Consider the following 19,406-nt stretch of genomic DNA (forward strand, 5'->3'; position numbering starts at 1 on the left):
TTCAAAAGATTTTTGGATTTTTAAATTGGTATGAGTAATTTGACTCACGTATTCATGTTCCGGTACAAGTGACATTGCGCAACTGTCGTCTTTAGCGGCTCTCTTCACGAGTAACGATAAGCGTGGCTAATCAGGGAACCAAAAGGTGGTGCATTTTATCAAAAATCAAGCATTTTTACACAAATTCGGTCGTTAAAATATAAACCAACGCCTTCAGAGAACAATTTCAAATCTACAGGAACAAGGGCACAGTACAGATCGTTCGATTGTAAACAAATAGAGACTATAAATATTTTCGACGTCTGTAGTTGTACGATTTGTGTATGTCAAATTGTCAATACCCGTTATATTTTTCAGAAAGATGAGCAGCTCTGAGGAAGTTTCATGGATTTCCTGGTTTTGCGGCCTGCGCGGGAATGAATTCTTTTGCGAGGTACACATATCTATAGCGAAATGCGTCATCTTTTGTATTAAATTTTACGATGCCTCTCCTCACCCATCCTCCATTTTTCGGTTTTGTTTTCAGGTGGACGAAGATTATATTCAAGATAAATTCAACCTCACGGGACTAAATGAACAAGTACCACATTACAGACAAGCTTTAGATATGATTCTGGATCTTGAACCAGGTAAAATTATAACTTAAACTTTGTCGAGCGCCATCAATGTTTCTTCATTATTGCCTTTCAGTTTCTGTGTAATGGACTTGCTAAATCGTTAATTAAGGAATGGTGACATAATATTAATGTTGAATTAACAGTTAAGCAATACTGCTACATTTTAATGATTGTTTGAGCTGTAATTTAGTAATTATTTTTAAAAGCTGGCCAGGAATGCATAGAATTTCGAAATTTGCTTCTGTGAGATCGTGGCTAATGTGGTTTAATTTAAAATTTATTTTTAACTACCGACGAAGTAAAGTAAACAATTCAATAATCTTTTAGGTTAGAGTTGATTTTAAATAAATTTATTTGATAATTTTGTCACTGGATTTTTAAAATTTTTGCTTAAATTTTACAAACATTAATAACTTGAATAAAAATTCATTTTCTTTAGTAAAATCCAAATTTAAATTTCATAGTGAATTTGAAGAAGTAGCATGTTAAAGAATGTGTCAATTGAGTCATAAATATAACTTTCGAAATTTGACTAGTGTGGTTGTCAATCATGGGTAGAATGGTGAATGTCACATGTGCATAAATCACTTAAACCAACCTATGATAAATCGCAAGCCCTGTAAATGCCCAAACTTCTGTATTTTTCTCCATCTATGTTAAAATATCAATAAATAAATTAAAAATCATTCCATTCTCAATTTTTTTAATATTTAAAGCATTTACTTTGTGGTTAGTCTTTTTACTTATTTTTTTACAAAAATGTTAATAATATTAGTATATAACCACTTACCGAGATTTTTATGTCTACCGGTTTCGAGACGTATCCGTCTCTTCCTCGGGACAATCACTACCACAGCATGCAAACAATACCACCCTTCACCGCCATAGCACCATTTACACACTTAAAACTTCACAAAATCGCATGTGCTAAACATTTTGTGTAGTTTTAAGTGTGTAAATAGTGCTATGGTAGTGAAAGGTAGTATTGTTTGCATGCTGTGGACTACCACAGATTGTCCTGACGAAGAGACGGGTACGTCTCGAAACCGGTAGATATAAAAATCTCGGTGAGTGGTTATATACAAATATTATTAACATTTTTGTAAAAAAATAGATAAGTAAAAAATCTCTAACATTTTGAGTATCGCTCACTCCTTTCAAGAACGTCATAAATCAAAAAACTTGATTTTTCTGGAGAACGTTTTTAAAGTTAAAAATATAATACAATGTATTCAAAATAAATATCAAGCTACTTACTGAACTTTTTACTTTGCAACAGATCTTTTTAGGCAAAACCTGGAGGTTATTTCTCCATTTGAAAAATATTTAGTTTATTTAAAAAAATTAGTAAACAATACCTTTTCTTCAAAATGCAAAAACAGCACTTTCTGTCCTGTAGCGGGTAAATATCAAGTTAAAAATATGCCTCTTTTGCTGGGATATAGTACATTTTCTAAGCATTCCGAGCACATGCACAACTGAAAATTGACGATTTTTGATTTATGACGTTCTTGAAAGGAGTGAGCGGTATGTCCAAATACTATGAGATGTTAAAAAATAATAAGTAAAAAATCATTACATTGCAATGAACTGTTGATGGCAATTCAAGAATTTCCCTATGAGAAGGATAAGTGTTTATATGTTTGGTTGTGAATACATTTTTACTAAATTTTATTTAGTAGTTGCAATAATTTTTTTATAATTTAATTAATTTCTACTTTTAACAATCTTAAAATCAGGTATGCTGTTCTTTCCAACAAAGAGACTTAGGTCTTGTGCTTGGAGAGGGACTTACACTCAATGTTTACTGCTTATTCTTATGAGTGATATATATTTTTTTTATATTGTATTTTTGTTTTGTGTTTTTTTTTTATTAACATTGTGGTTTCTAGTTGAATACCACTTTAATTTATCAGAAGGGAAGCAAGATGAAAGTGGATTACTTTTAATACAAATTTATTCAGTTCTATAAAATTACAATCAAGAAAATACTTAAGAATAATCGCGTGATTCTAATATGAGAACAGTTGAAATACGTGTCGATCTGAGGACGGGCGGCGGCGAAGTGTAACGAGCTAGTTTCCGCTCGTTGCGGGCTCCGTGGTGTGTTCGTTACTTCACTCGATTTGAGTTGCCATAGTAGATGTGTGGGTTGCCACAACATGGATATTTTCAATTCAAACCCTTATCCGCACCGCAATGGTGTATAGGGTACTGCATTATACAAACACAGTGTTATTTTGATCACTAACACACATAGGAAAGGTGATCAGCCCTTTGCTTCAGGTACCAGTCCAGGGTAATATTGAATAAATATTAGAGTGAAAAAATCACTTATATTCATTTGAACCCCCCTGGGAATCGAACCCGGGACCTCCAGAACGGTAGCCGAGCGTGCTGACCATTACACTACGGAGGCGGACATTTAATTATTTAGATTGTATATAAGGCATTTAATTACATATTTTGAATTCTAATTTATATTTTTTTTATATCCGTAGGAAGGTTTTCGAAGTATTTCGTCCTGTTGGAATTGTTTGGTATTGCATTTTAGTATTGTAAAGTCATTTTGGAGTCGTTCTGGAGGTCCCGGGTTCGATTCCCAAGGGGGGTAAAATAAATATAAGTGATTTTTTCAATGTAATATTTATTCAATATTACCTTGGACTGGTACCTGAAGCGGAAGGCTGATCACCTTTCCTTCATGTGTAAACGATCAAGATAATATTCTCAATATTATTAATATTTAAAGCATTTACTTTGTGGTTAGTCATTTTTACTTATTTATTTTTTTACAAAAATGTTAATAAAATTAGTATATAACCACTCACCGAGATTTTTACGTCTACCGGTTTCGAGACGTACCCGTCTCTTCGTCAGGACAATCACTAACACAGCATGCAAACAATACTGTCCTGATTGTCCTGACGAAGAGACGTAAAAATCTCGGTGAGTGGTTATATACTAATTTTATTAACATTTTTGTAAAAAAATAAATAAGATCAAGATAACACTGCGTTTATATGATGCAGTGCCCTATGCACCATTGTGGTGCGGATAAGGGTTTTATTATTATTATTATTAAAGTCATTTTAGTATTTCGAAGATGAACTTTCATGAATGTGCAATTTTCAGATGATGAATTAGAAGATAATCCCAATCATTCAGACCTCATAGAGCAAGCCTCGGAAATGCTCTACGGGCTGATTCACGCTCGCTACATTCTAACTAATAAGTAAGTTTAAACATTCCCTCAGTTACTACAACTATTATCCTTGGCTCTACCCGACCGAGTTTCTCCAGGGTATGCTTGGCTACAATAGTTTAGAGACTAGAAGGAATGTGTATTTGACTACGCATTTTTATCTATTGTTGCGCGATAATCCTGAAATTATCCGGAACATTGGTCTGTATGCTCCCGATAGTTACCTAAGACAGCGTCGACATAGATTGTTTCACATTCCTATACACAGGACCAACCTGCCGATGGTAATGCCTGTAGGAAGAGCTACCGCTATGTTGAACAATATCACATTGGATATTGATCTGTTCCATGTGTCCGAAGGAGTTTTCCTGAGCGTGATTCTTCCACACCTTTAAGTCTTCTTGCTTAATAAAACCCTTACCACACTCCAATGGTGCATAGGGCACTGCTTCATATAAACGCAGTGTTATCTCGATCGATTACACATGAGGGAAAGGTGATCAGCCCTCCACTTCAGGTACCAGTCCAGTGTAATATTGAATAAATATTAGAGTGAAAAAATCACTTATATTTATTAAACCCCCCTGGGAATCGAACCCGGGACCTCCAGAACGGTAGCCGAGCATGCTGACCATAACACTACGGAGGCGGACATTCTTGCTTACTTTTAATATATACGCCTTGAATATTGTTTGTTATGAACATATTAATTTTTTGTTGAATAAATTGAAATTGAAAAACTAATGGTACTGGAACTTGATGATGAGGAAGATGAAAAAGCACAACCAATATTTACGTATAATATTCTCAATATTATTCATATTTAATGCATTTACAGTAAGGATATTGAGAGAAGAGTGAATGCAGGGAATAGAATAAATGGTGCTTTGAACGGAGTGATTGCAAATAAAAATATGTCCATGGAAGCCAAGCTAGCGGTTCACAACGACGTGCTGGTACCGACACTAATGTAAAGCGAAACATGGAACTGGCAAAGGAAGGAGGAAAGCAGAGTAAACGCTGTTGAAATGCACTCTCGGACGAATGTGTGGAAAATCATTGTATGACAGAATTAAAAACGAAGATATAAGAAAGGAATGTAAGGCTGAACAAGGAGTAATTGAAAAGATTAGGAAGAGTTCTTTACGCTGGTATGGACATGTGGAGCGAATGGATAAGGAGAGAATGACTAAGAAAACATATGTGGCGAATGTGAGAGGGAAAACAGAACAGGACGACCGGAAAAGACTTGGCACGATCAGATCAATCAGAACCTAAAATCTGGCGGTGTCAAAAGTCTGCATAATCGGAGGGCATGTATGACTAGATGTATGGATGTGAAGGAGGCGAGGAGTGTATGTCAGGACAGAAGAGTGTGGCGTTCCATCCTTTCTGCCAACCCCTGCGGAGAAACAGTGTGATGGTAGTAGTAGTACAATGGCTGCATATCAGCGTTGATTGGCAAATCCCCCTATGCATGCTTACCGCGGAAAAGTAACTAAACCTTGCTGCAGTATGCACTTGTACTCAACGACTGTTTGTAATGTTTCAGGGGAATAGGTCAAATGATGGAGAAATACCAGTCGGGAGAATTTGGCCACTGTCCCAGAGTATACTGCGAATCTCAACCCATGCTTCCTCTTGGTGAGTCTGATTTCCTTTAACCTTTTAACCGCGTTAACTTTGTTCCTGAGAGACGCCGTGCGCGGCGGTATTTCGCCATTTTTTAAATGATTACTTTTATCATGTATTTAGTTAAGAAACGATTTATTTCCCTAAAAAAAAAACTTCAATCGGATTCATTGTGCCTTTTTGGGACTCTATAATACACGTGTGCCATATTATTCTTGAAATATATCGTAATATAAACAAATAAGATCGTAACATAAATAAATCAAAGCACGCGTCGTGTGTCACTCTTACCCACTGGCGATGCGTAGCGTCGAGAGTGAGACAAATATAGGGCATGATTATGGGGGGGACTAATTACCGACCTCAAGAAAAATCAGGGATCTGTTTTTTTTATTTATCCTTGTGATGTTACAAATTATTAGTCAGACAACTGTACCACTGTACGGTCACACTGGTGTACCGTGGTGATTAGTTGGTGTGCCGGGGAAAAGTCTAGTTTTGTGAAAATAACACAATTGCTCCAAATTTCGATCGCCTGTGCTCAGATTAAGTAGGTTCATATTTCGCATTAAACATAATATGTTAAATATGCTACCATAATATGGTAAATATGAAATTTCTTAATTTGGTAGGTGTACTGTGAATAAAAAAAGTTTGCGAAACACTGACATAGACTATACAGATGTTGTTTTATTATATAAAAAGCAGTTCCACCAAGAAATGTCAGTTCAAAACTTGTATCCAAGCGATGGAGGTATTGAAATGTGTCTGTGTGCAGGTCTGTCGGACGTGCCCGGCGAGGCCATGGTGAAGTCGTACTGCCCCAAGTGCATGGACGTGTACACGCCCAAGTCCTCGCGCCACCAGCACACGGACGGCGCCTACTTCGGCACGGGCTTCCCGCACATGGTCTTCATGGTCCACCCCGAGTACCGGCCCAAGCGGCCCATCAACCAGTTCATCCCCAGGTACGCCCATCATTCTATTCTATTACTATCATTCAGCCTTCTTCTTGTGTCCAGTATTGAACAATTATTATTCATATTCTTCCCCGTCTTATTCCTCATTGCTGAGGGTTGTGACCCTTGCAGAAGCAACGACTCTTCTCCAGTTATCCCTTGACTGCGCTGCACGTAGCGCTCCAACCACCGAGGTGCCTGCTGCTGCCTTAATTTGATCGGTCCATCGTGTGGGGGATCTTCCTGTCCCTCTCTTTCCCTCCAGGCTACCGATCACAGGTTGTCGTTCTAGGCTATCCTCGTTGCCACGCGCAACGTGTCCAAAGAACTGGAGAATCCGTCGGGTACAGATATTGGCCATAGTCAAAGGATGTCGTAAGGCCTGCCAAATATTACGCACTAACCTGACCTGTGGATGTTTCCAGACTCTACGGCTTCAAGATCCACCCGCTGGCGTACCAGATCCAGCAGCAGGCCGCGTCCACCTTCAAGGCGCCGCTGCGCAGCATGACCTACAACAACGGCAAACGTTAGACCACCCCCCACTCCCTTAGCGCCTCCATACATCATCACCCGCACCCGCTCACCACCGCCACTAACCAATGAGCCGCCCATTCCGTCAGAGACGGTGCAACCTGAGAAATGAGCCAAACATATCCAAAGTCGTGTGACTTACTTCCAAACTAAGTAGCTTTAATTGTTGGGTAACATATCCAAAATAAAACAAGATTGGATTGAATTCTACTTTTATTTACATATATCGCTCACTCCTTTCAACAATGTCATATTTATATTAAAAAAAACTTGATTTTTCAGGAGATCGATTTTAAAGTTTAAAAATATAATAAAATGTATTAAAATAAATATCAAGCCACTTATTGAACTTTTTACTGTGCAACAGATCTATTTAGGTAAAACCTGAAGGTTTCTTCTCCATTTGAAAAATATTTAGTACATTCAAAAAAATAATTAAACATTACCTTTTCTTCAAATGCAAAAAAAAACACTTTTTGCCCTGTAGCGGGTAAATATTAAGTTTAAAATATGCCGCTTTTGCTGGGATATACTACATTTTCTGGGCATTCCGAAAACATGCACAACTGAAAATTGTCGATTTTTGATATATGACATTGAAAAGAGTGAAGCGTTTCGTCTTATTAAGACATTAATAGAAACTTGGTTTGGAATCGGGTCCCACATATTTGTAAAGAAAATGAAATTTACTTTTCATATCGACTACTTCATGCTTATATTTTTTCGTTGTAGTTTTATTTAAAAAGTTTACATAATTTAAAAGTCCAGTTAAAAAAACAAAACAAACAAAAAAATGTTATAATATAATAAAAATAATCAAAACAATTCTTAAGTATAATAAAAAATATGTAATTTGGTAATTTATCGAAGAATTTCCAATAAAAGCGTCAAGTGCCAACTGGCGAGTTTGGTTGGCTGGTTTATCTTATGTGACGCACACAAGTGAAAACACACGTGCAGTGCTTGGGTTGGCGCGATACGATACATGTGCTGTCTGCGATCACTGCTCGTTCAAAAGCATCAGTCGTTAATAATGGCGATAAACAGAAATACGTTGCACCGTCTTTGCGGGAGAAAATTCGAGTGGACTTTAACAAAATTGTGAAATTAATCAATTAACTGGCGAGTTTGTGTGGCAAATTAATAATATACATGAATTTTTTTTTTTAATTTCCTTAACTGTGTATTATACTCAATACTCAATAACAAATGTTTTTTCTTTTTTTTATCTACCAAAAATTTTCTCTATGGTTATAGTCAATGCCTCCTGTATTACAAACAAATATTTGCCGTGCTCTTAGTTTGGCAACATTGCATAATCTGTCTTCCGCCTCTCTAGTGCAATAGCTGTCACATTTGACCTGGCATTAGGTACTTGGCTAGATGGGGTATTATCACAAAGAGGAGTGCCAGATTTTGTGTACTATGCATTCAAAGGGATGTTTTAAACATTCCCTGTGATGTGGCATAATAAAAAGATACAATACAACCCCTCAAAGTAATTTTTACTATAGACTACCTGACGGCCTTAAATTTTTATATGTATGCATTGCATTATTATATGCTCTTTTTCAATTCAACTTTTGTGCGGTTTATCGCAATGTTTTTAATTTAGAGAACAATACACATATTTTAATTAATTGATTCGGCAGTCACTTTGTGCTAAAATCTATCCATTTTTCATTTAAGTTTACTCAGTAAATACCACTATTTTAAAATCTATTGTGATTTGTGTTTGAAAATGATGCGGAATACATCGAAACACGTGTCACAATAGATTTTGAGGAATAGTGGCATTTACTAAGTAAAACTTAAATTAAAAAAATTATACGCAGTCATTTTTGAGTTGAGAGATTGTTTATTTTACTCTAAATCCGTATTTTCTGATAATCCGACCTTTTTTCTTTCCGACCAATAGAGGGGGGTTCTACTGTAGTTTCTTTTTGTGAGATTCGCTGATGAAAAACTGCATTTTAGTAAGTTGGCGAAACATGTATTGTCATGCCAATATTAAAAAATTATGGACCGACTAATCATACATGTTGCTGCTATAGATTCCCATTACAGGGAATTGTAGAAATTTCAAATTTACATTTTAATAATACCAGCATTTTTCTGCCATATGAAATATATACATTTTAATAAGAATAATACCAATCGTCTTGTCTGTTCTGTATTGTAGTAACAATTCTGTGATAATACTCTGTTTCGGGTCAGGCCAATGTCGACGTAAGACATTTTATTTAAATATGTTATTTTTAAATTAACCCAGAGTGTGGTAAAACTACCCAAAGTGTAAAACTAATCACCTTTGCATAAATTACGATCAAGATAACGGTGCGTTATTCTGTTGCAGTGCCCTTGGCACCATTGGGTGCGGATAAGGGATAGAAGAAGAAGAAGAAGAATCGTTAGCTGTTATCTTTATCTAATTTAATACATCTTTTAAGTTTATATAATATCTCTTGGTGTTATATTTTTATTTTATGTTGAAAATGCTGTTTATTTTTTTTATTAAATGAAATATTATATAATTAGAAACCCATCTGAGACGAAATGATTTGTACCATTTGACATAAGCATGGTAAATAAATAAAAATAAATAAAAATAAATAAAACAGAAGCCATTACTCAATCAGAAGTCAACACTGTTGCTTATTATAAATTTCGACGAAAGGTGGATTATATTTTATGTAGACAGATAAAGTATGGGAGAAGAATTACGAGCAGGTTCTGCCTCCAATACAGGAGATAAGCACCCTAAATGGGACATCCAAACATCACATGGCCAAAAAAATGTCAATTTGACAACATAAAAAAAATAATTTGACAGCCATTTTGCCGCCATGACAAAATAATAGAGAACATCAGACACTTATTAAAGTCTACATTGTTATCCGTCAATGAGGAATGGCAAGCATTGTTAAATTCATCAATGACATTGTAAATGATCACTTACAACATTTGAACATTGTCAATTTTGCTGTCCTTGTAGCGGGTACTTAACTGATAAAAATACTTTTTTTATATTCATTATAATAGTGTTGCCATGATGACAAATTAATATAGTACCTACCACGTTGTCAGGAGAGAGGCGTGACCTCGAATGTACCTTAGCTACAATAATAATATTAATAATTACAGTGTTGCCAATTCTCGCAGTCGTGCAATATATTAAAAGTTTAAAATATTGACATTTTTCTTTATAGATTTTTCTCATAATTTTTTTTTGCCTCCCATATCATTGACTGTAACATGTTGAATTAAAACGTAGTTAAATTTATAGTTTGTACCAAGTTAGGTTTTTCCATTACCAGTTCTTAACTCTGTAAAAAAAGAAATAAAAATATATTTATCTAACTGACCTTTCATTTAACAATTATACTATTAAATGCCATCCTATCTATGCACCAGGGTTACAAATGATAGAAATTTCATTGATTATAACAGGAGATGATTTTTGGTAAAAGATAAAGATAAAGAAAATTCAGACATCTTTTTTAACCCTTCCCTTACGATGCTAAAAACTCCCGCGCGTTCCGGTGATATGTATTTTGTTCACCATTTGAAAATGTGGTTTAAAAACGGGAAAAATTTGAATACATATTCCTAAATGTTGCTTTTATTGACCATACTTGAAGTTGAAATGTATCAATTTTGTAATGTTAGCTCTGGTATTATCAGCCTACATTTGTCCGCCTCCGTGGTGTAATGGTCAGCGTGTTTAGCTACCGTGCTGGAGGTCCCGGATTCGATTCCCAGGGGGGGTGAAAATAAATATTAGTGATTTTACACTGTAATATTTATTGAATACTACCCTGGACTGGTTCCTGAAGCGCAAGAGTGATCACCTTGCCTTCGTGTAAGTAATGATCAAGATAACACTGCGTCGATTCGATGCAGTGCCCTATGCACCATTGGGTACGGATAAGGGTTATAAGTAGCTCTGGTATTATCTGAAAATGAGAAAAAAACACATCGCAAATAACCGCAACCGTTGGCTTAGCGATACGACCATCGCGCAAGACGACCTGCGTGCTACGGACGTGGTAAACACGTTACGACATGCTTGTAAACTTACAAAGCACGCCACACAGAAACGTTTGTGTAGTGGTGATTTTATTCACAAATTATTTATTTCCGTCGCTGAAAATGAATTACTTTTTATTATGATACTTCATGTAATACATAATTATATTTACGGGGGAATACAAAAATTCTGGAGCCGTATCTATCATATTTTATATTGATATTCTCATTTGAAAAGTCGAGTTGTAGTAAATACATATCACCGGGAGGGGAAGGTTAACAACATATTTTCCCTAAATATAGTATATCGTGGGTGCAATAGCAAAAAACGTTAACTCGAAAATATGCAATTTTGACTTAATGATGCATATTATAAAGTTTTCAACGTTCTATAAACTGGCAAAATACACCGAGTAGTGAAATGTCATAATTATGTGGTTTTAAAAATAATTTAACTTTCAGTTCAATAGCAAGTATTTTATTCAGGCTAAAAGTTTTAATAACAAGGATTATTAAACTAGGAATTTTATAGTAAACGTTTTTTGCCAGTATACCCACGATATATTAACCCTTTCCGGTCCCCCAAAATTAAAAAAATAATCCAGGTAGACAGTTGCATTCCAATTGGAAAAAAATCTTTTGTCCTCTTCTCCACATACTGTTGTAATAGATGCGAGTGACAAAAATATAAGCTTGGAATTTAAATAAATAATACTAATGATGAAAAAAATGTGGAATAACATCCGACATGGGACCTAAGAGGAAAAAATCGATGTCGAATGAGATTCGACATTGAACCAGTAAGGGTTGAAGCATGCAGTTGGCAAAAGAAGGATGAAAGTAGACTAAATGCAGTCGAAATGCCATCTCTCAAGAATGTGTGGCGAAACGATATATGATAGATGTTCCAATGGTGAAATAAGGAAATAATGCAAGGCTGAGATTAGAGCATTGTCAATGAAATTAAGAAAGGTGTGTTGAGATGGTTTGAACATGTGGAACGAATGAGTGAGGCAAGAACGGTAAAATGAATTTAGGAGTACAGTTGAAAATGGGTGCAGAAGACTAACACAGTGGTGTGACATTCTATCCTCTCTGCCTATCCCTGCGCGGAATCGGCGTGGTGGTTAGCTAGTTTTTAAAAAATCCTGACAAAGATGTCAGAAATAAGAATTTTGCAATATTTTTTTCATCCAAAATGTAATATTATGATAAGAACCCCTGAGTGGTATTCAATTTTTTTATTATTAATTAAAGTGAGTCTTAGCAGAGCGATTCCTATATAGACTATTCTTTGAATGAGGTAAGTATCGAAGTATGTGTTTTTTTATATTTTTGATCAGGGCCATTGATTGACACATAGTTGTCTGGAGGTTTTTTCATCAACCTCCACCCTAATTAGGGTCGTATAGTAATCACAAGTAGCCGCAAACCCGATTCCGATCTGTACAATGTTTTTTTTGGCGTTTCTCGCGCTCTACCAAAAGTAAACAAATAGAACGCTTATAAGTGTCTCCCGCTCTCTACCAACAGTATGTACAGGTTTTAAGCAATTCCCACAACAATGTGTTAATCTGTATATTGGCTGGTAGCCTTTTCTTTTACCTCGCTTGCATTGAAGAAAGCCCAATTTATGATGAAATATTATAATATGTAATTGTACATAGGATAGGAATATTCCTACTATTACTATTTATATAAATAACGTAGTCTATATATTCACAAAACTATATAATATTAGCAGTTATTCACCCTAGATAATTAAACTATATTTGTAGATACATAGTAACTAAACATTCGTCAGGCGGACTACGCAATCAAAAATGTAAAAATTATCAATGGTATTTATTAAAAATAGTAACTGGTTACATGACACTTAAGTTTGGTTTATTAGGAATGAATGTAAGAGACATTTAACAATAAATCAGTATTCCGTAAACAAAGCCTGGCGGGTGCGGGGTGCAGGGAAGTAAGTGCACTTCACTTTTTCCCAGAACGGCGTCGTCGCGTGGACGAATGTTTAGTTATCTTGTTTTCTTTTCTTTTTTAAGTAAATAAAGTTGTTTTGACGGTTAGATGTTCTTCTCCTTCTGTGTTTTCCTCATTGCTGAAGGTTGTGACCATCCTCTCGTTGTCCTCAAAACATTAGTAGTTGTCTCCACTTCTCCTGACACAGCCTTCCGTATCGCTCCAACCTGCGGCAGCCTTGATATGGTCATTCTATCTAGTGAGGATCTGTCTCTTCTACTATCTTGAACCCCTCCTATGATTGTGAACTTTCCAAGGCTGTCATCATTTCTCCTGGTGATGTGTCCAAAAAACAGAAGGATACATCTCAAACAAGGGAAGTCTATCATTTTTATTCAGCCTTTTAAGGTGAAAATATTTGTCCTTCTCAGTCCAAAGAATTCGGAGCAAATGTCTCACAATCAGGGCTGAGTCCGTAAAAAAAACACGACTCTGACTCCTATTCATAGGAATAGGAGTCAGATATAGATTTATCATATTTTTATCCTATTCCTGTATTTTCATCAACCCTGACCCTAATTAGTTTACTAATTAGGGTCGTATACTAGGTCTAATCAGAAGTAACCGCAAACTCAATTCCGATCTGTACAATGTTTTTTGGCCTCTTGCGCTCTACCAAAAGTAAAACGCTTACAAGCGTCTCCTGCTTTATAGTAACAATATGTAAAAGACGCTTTTAAGCGTTTCCCACAATGTGTTAATATAATAAGCAAATTTGACAACAACAAAAATCTCGAAATGGGAGGTTTTTGTACCTTTTTTAACCCAATCAACCCCTCCTTTGTATACTATCATCGTAAGTAAAAATATCTTTAGTTATAACTATAAATACAATATATTGTATAATATGTACATTTTTCTTGGATTCAAAACATGATAAAGTATGCTTAAATCCTTCTGTAAAATTTCATTTTGTGGCTCGATCTGAAGATGTTTCACCATGAATTTAGGCTTAGACCCAAGGGTGGGGAACGTTTTCATTTCTAAAGGCCACAATCATTTGGCCGCTTTATAAAAATTTCAAATCAGAAACTTAATTTTTATATACAAAGATATCAAGTTTTTTTATTTGCCTTTTCCCAAATGGCAGTATCAGAGTAACCCACCCCTGGTCTAACCTGTCATCAACTATAAAAACATTCTACCAGATGCATATTGCGCTGTAAATGCCGCTTGTATTGTAATTGCATTACAGTTAACTGCTTTTTTTAACCCATATTATTTTACAAACATGTCTTCTACTTTTGTCCGCTTCCGTAGTGTAATGGTCAGCGCGCTCGGCTACCGTTCTGGAGGTCCCGGGTTCGATTCCCAGAGGGGGGTCTAATAAATATAAATGATTTTTTCACTCTAATATTATTCAATACTACCCTGGACTGGTAGGTACCAGGTGAAGCGGAGGGCTGATCACCTTTCCTTCGTGTGTTAACATCAAGATAACACTGCGTTTACATGATGCAGTGCCCTATGCACCATTGGGGTGCGGATAAGGGTTTGAATGAAAAAATGTCTTCTACTAATATGTAATATGGTATAACAATAGCTGTGTACCAATTAATAAAAATGTGAATGAACATTGATTCTCAAATTAAGAAGGCTAGCAATGTTTGCTAACGCAAAATAGGTCAGTAATCAGGAAATGCAGTTTTACTAAGAAATGTCAATCCTTGTACATCAATAGGCAAAGAGAATTTTCTCAGACAACTAATAAATATTAATTAAAAAAATATTTACCAGGAAATGTCAGTACAAAACTAAATATCTTTTATTTCTTCTTCTTCTTTTTGTAGATCCTAGGGGTCTGTTTGTGCCTCCGCATGTCGCTCTTGGGATGTTGACTCCCAGCTGTCTTTCCATCTTTTCGAAGGTCTGCCTGGGGGTCTGCGTCCTTCAGGGTTGCCTTGGAGGGTGATACGTGGAAGTCTGTCTTTTGACATTTTGTTTATATGTTGCTTCCAGTATCGCCTTCGTTGTCGTCCCCACCTCACGATATCCTCCACCTTACACATCCTCCAGATGTCGGTATTTCTTACTCGGTCTCGCAATATGTTTCCGGTTATGGATCGGAGAGTCTTCATCTTGGAGGTTCGAAGTCTGCTCTTGCCTTAATCCCATAAATGGCTATTCATCTTTTATTTATACTTCTAAAATGGCGACCAAAATTAAATGGTTAGTCCCGTCATTAATTGGATATTTTTCTTATCCGCACTCAATGGTGCATAGGACATCCAGATAACCAGGTGCATCCAAATAACACTGCATCGTATAGAAGCAGTGTTATCTGGATCGTAAAATACATGAAGAAAAGGTGATCAGCCTTCCGCTTCAGGTACCAGTCCAGGGTCATATTAAACAAATATTAGACTGAAAAATCACTGATATTTATTTTGACCCTCTTGGGAATCAAGCCCGGTACCTCCAGCATGGTAGCCTGGCGCGCTAACCACTACACGATGGAGGAGAACATTCTTATCAGTAGAAAAATCCCTATTAAATAAATAATGTAACTTGATTTGTGATAAATTTCTGTTGTTGGTATATCGTAGTCATACAGGAGAAAGTGACCAAGTGCATTTTTTACAAAAACGTGATTATTGACCATTTGATGTCTTACTAGCTTAATATTTTCCTGAAAAAATCCTAAAGCGATTTTAAACTTGGAAGCAGAATATATTGACTTGTTAAAAATGACTAACTGCGTTGATGTTTATTTTGTTGCCAAGCAAATTGACTTAAATGGCCCTCCTGAACATTTTACATTTTGTTAGTTGGTCACTTTCTCCTGTATGACTACGATATATGTATGAATCAATATTAATGTAATCTTGTTTGTGTAAGGTATGTTAATTCTCCATTTTTATTTTTCAAATAAAGTAATTTTTTTAAAAACTAAAATAGTATTTTTTACGACCCTTGTAGATTGTTGAGAGGAACGGCGGGCGGAGGAGGTGGAGGAAGTTGGTTGTTGGAGCAGCTGAAGACTCTATTCTAGCAAAGTCTGATTGGAATCATCATTACCTGATAATATTAATGTTAAGGAGTGTAGAATTCATATTTTAAATCACTGGACAGCACCCATGATGACAGCTAAATAAATTAGTATTTAAAAAACAGTGTTGCTTAAAACATTATGCATTACAACGTAGAACATAAAATTGGTGAGATGTAAAGAAGCTTTTTATTAAGCAGAAACTCTTATATTAGTATGTGAGGTCCGAATCCTGGATTACAATCACACACATGAGAAACGCCAGAAAATACCATTTTTATTTTTATTATTTAAGCTTATAATTTGACCAGATAATTTATTTACATAAATTATCTGTAAATAGAACATAAAACATAAGATTAAAAAAATATCAATAAAAATCTAACACATGCCTTTTTTGGTCAAAGGATCTTTGATTATTATGCAATAAAATTGTACAACCTGCTTCCATTATCCATATAGTCATTAAATAATGTAACTGTAAAAAAGAGCTATTCAAAAAAGGGTGATGGAAGTGGGTAGATTTTAAATACACTCATCATTTAGCCATTTCGTATTTGATTGTGTGTCATAAACAATTTACTTTTCACATAATTTCATAAAAAAAAGTATTACGGAAAAACCCAGTAGGCCTCATTATTGTATCTTTTCATTAATTGATTCGGCAGTCACTTTGTCGTAAAGTCTATCATGTTTTCCTTAATGAATACAGCTATTTCTTAAATTCTATTTTGTGACACGTGTTTTGATGCATTCCGCATCATTTTCATGACTCATTATTGTAATTTATAATTATGTATATGATGAAAAATAAATGAATGAATATATCTCTTCAAATATGTTATCTATATCCCAGAATCTAACAGCAGGACGGATCACCTCGCTTTAATAAAATTAAGGCTCAGGATAGTGTGGTACTCTGGCCATTTTACGAGGGGTGAGAAATATGAAATAATGTTTTTTTTACAATATTTTAAGTGTGTCGAAATACAATAAAAAATAACTCCAATTAGGAGTATAACATTAACAGCACATTCAAGGTATTCATAAGGACCTACATACTTAAATTAAAGGAATATAACAGTAAAACAAATTTTGGGTATTGTATATTATATTATAAAAGTTACTTCAATTCGTATACAAAAAAATACACCATTAATTCTAAACACACTAAGGACGGGAAAGGTATTTCTACCCGTTTGGTCGATTGATGCTTAAGGACGGGAAGGGTATTTTTACCTTCTGCGCCAGCCTCATTTCAAAGGCAGAAAAGAAGGAATTATCCAATGTTTTTATATGAATATAATATATCAATTTCTTTATTAAGGTCTTAACTATATGTAGATAATTATCTAATCCCAACCAGCGGACGCAGATGTAAAAAATAACCGTCCGAAATGTGTTAGTATATAAAAACAATGAAAAAAAAGTACAATGGATTCAATACATTATTTTGTATGTGAGAAATCTTATTTTACCTAATATTATATTATTTTTCTTAGAGTCTTTATCATTTAAGTGTGAAATCAATCATTTAAAATATTATTTGAACCTGAATTATTAATATTTAATTTCTAGACAAAAACTGAAACATATATAATTACTTTTTTTTACAATTTTTAATAGTCAATGTTTCGATTAAAAATTAAGTCCATTTTGAGATTTTCAGTTGACAGTGGAATCAGAAACATTTTATGACTTATAATTATATTTGAAAATAATATATACTGCGTAGAGCTGTTAGGATGAATTCTTATAACATATATTTAAATAAGTACTTGATGTATGCAACCTTTAGTAACAAAACCTGACATATCTGATAAGGTGATAATTGACACTTTATATACTAATGAATTTTTCGAAGACTTACCTTCAAACCCAAACAGATTGGTGCTTATTAGTACCAATGCAACCTAATACCTTATTTTCGCTAATGCAAAAAATGCACGTTTTAACAAAAACATCCATAATTTATGTACCAATAGTTTGATTAATGTGATTTTTATTACATTTCCTACCAAAAGCCGACAAGTCGGCTTTTCGCTGTTAACTACCCAACCTTCGGGTTATTTTCAGGCATATTTTTAATAAACAAGCAAAAAAACACAAAATTTGTTGCCACAAAATATTGTCAGGTATGAAACCTGACAAAAAAATTTCAGTGTATCCGGTACGCATTAAATATTTTTGGATATCTTTGAGCGATATCGCTTACTCCTTTCAAGAACGGCATAAATAAAAAATCGTCGATTTTCAATTGTGCATGTTTTCGGAATGCCCAGAAAATGTACTATATCCCAGCAAAAGTGGCATATTTTAAACATAATATTTACCCGCTACAGGGCAGTTATTTTTGCATTTTAATGAAAAGGTATTGTTTGATTATTTTTTTAAATATACTAAATATTTTTCAATTATTAAAGAAAACACTTGTTTTTTACCACTTGAGTGGTAAAAAACAAGTGTTTTCTTTAATCATTGTAACATGTCTTACCACAAAGTTAATGCCGAAACAATAAATAAAATATTTTTCAAATGGAGAAAACACCTTCAGGTTTTACCTAAAAAGATCTGTTGCACAGTAAAATGTTCAATAAGTCGTATCATGTTTATTTTTAATACATTGTATTATATTTTTAAACTTTAAAAACGTTCTCCTGAAAAATCAAGTTTTTTTATATATGACGTTGAAAGGAGTGCGCGATATGTTAAAATAAATTGTTACAAATATTGATACATAATAAGGTAATAAAGTTGATGTGGCTGGCCCAGAAACAACTGTATTATATGTTTTTTATTTGTCTTTTATTTAAAATGTATTTCGAAACTCGTATAAACGTTTTTAGTGACTATCTCAAAACTGTGTGATATGTCAGTTTTTTTGCTAAAGATCACAAACCATGAATGAAACAAAAAGTACAAAAGGACAGCACAAAAATTTAGCTAAAATAAATAATATTCATAAAGTATAAGTACAAAAATTATTAAGTAGATTCAGACAATTTTCTACCAATTTCGGTAATGTTAAAATTTTACTAAAAATTGCAAAAAATAGTATTTTTTTCTTCACAAAACTAACTGTACCAGGCCGTGCTTTGCTGTGGCTCAGTCTGGTTAAATGGCAAAAAAAAGAAAAGAGAAAGCACACATTTCTAACATGTTGGATTTTCAATACTTATAGGTATACAATTTTAGCAGCTGTCATGAAGCATGCTGTCCGCCATGAGCAATTTTATGTAACAGCAGTTACGTTCAACAGATGGCGCTGCCATTGTGGTTAAAGAACTGTTTATCAAAAAATGCATGTTTTTACCTGTCACATTCATATTCTAATACAACACTGTGTCAAAATTTCAAAACAATTGATAAGCGCAGATAACTGATGGTGTTTGCTTTGTGGAATTTCACAGTGT

General features: G+C 34.6%; 1 protein-coding gene across 3 annotated transcripts; it reads left to right on the forward strand.

The window, feature by feature from the left end:
- Positions 1 to 100: 100 nt before the first annotated feature.
- On the forward strand, positions 101 to 16,830 carry LOC148301662 (casein kinase II subunit beta). 3 transcript variants are annotated; one of them, XM_088272893.1, is made up of 8 exons: positions 101 to 145; positions 358 to 433; positions 527 to 629; positions 3,753 to 3,852; positions 5,375 to 5,466; positions 6,233 to 6,422; positions 6,839 to 6,942; positions 15,924 to 16,830. In XM_088272893.1, exons 2-8 carry the CDS (start codon positions 362 to 364, stop codon positions 15,929 to 15,931), a joined length of 669 nt encoding a protein of 222 aa, XP_088129019.1. In that variant the 5' UTR covers positions 101 to 145; positions 358 to 361; the 3' UTR covers positions 15,932 to 16,830. The 3 variants fall into 3 exon arrangements, with proteins under 3 accessions (XP_088129019.1, XP_088129018.1, XP_088129020.1); XM_088272892.1 differs by lacking the exon at positions 15,924 to 16,830 and adding an exon at positions 9,304 to 10,304; XM_088272894.1 differs by lacking the exon at positions 15,924 to 16,830 and having other exon boundaries at positions 6,839 to 7,417.
- The last annotated feature ends 2,576 nt before the right edge of the window (positions 16,831 to 19,406 follow it).

This window comes from Brachycentrus maculatus, unplaced genomic scaffold, assembly GCF_059751285.1.
Source record: "Brachycentrus maculatus isolate JH-2025_06_01 unplaced genomic scaffold, ASM5975128v1 h1tg000531l, whole genome shotgun sequence".
Taxonomy (NCBI): domain Eukaryota; kingdom Metazoa; phylum Arthropoda; class Insecta; order Trichoptera; family Brachycentridae; genus Brachycentrus; species Brachycentrus maculatus.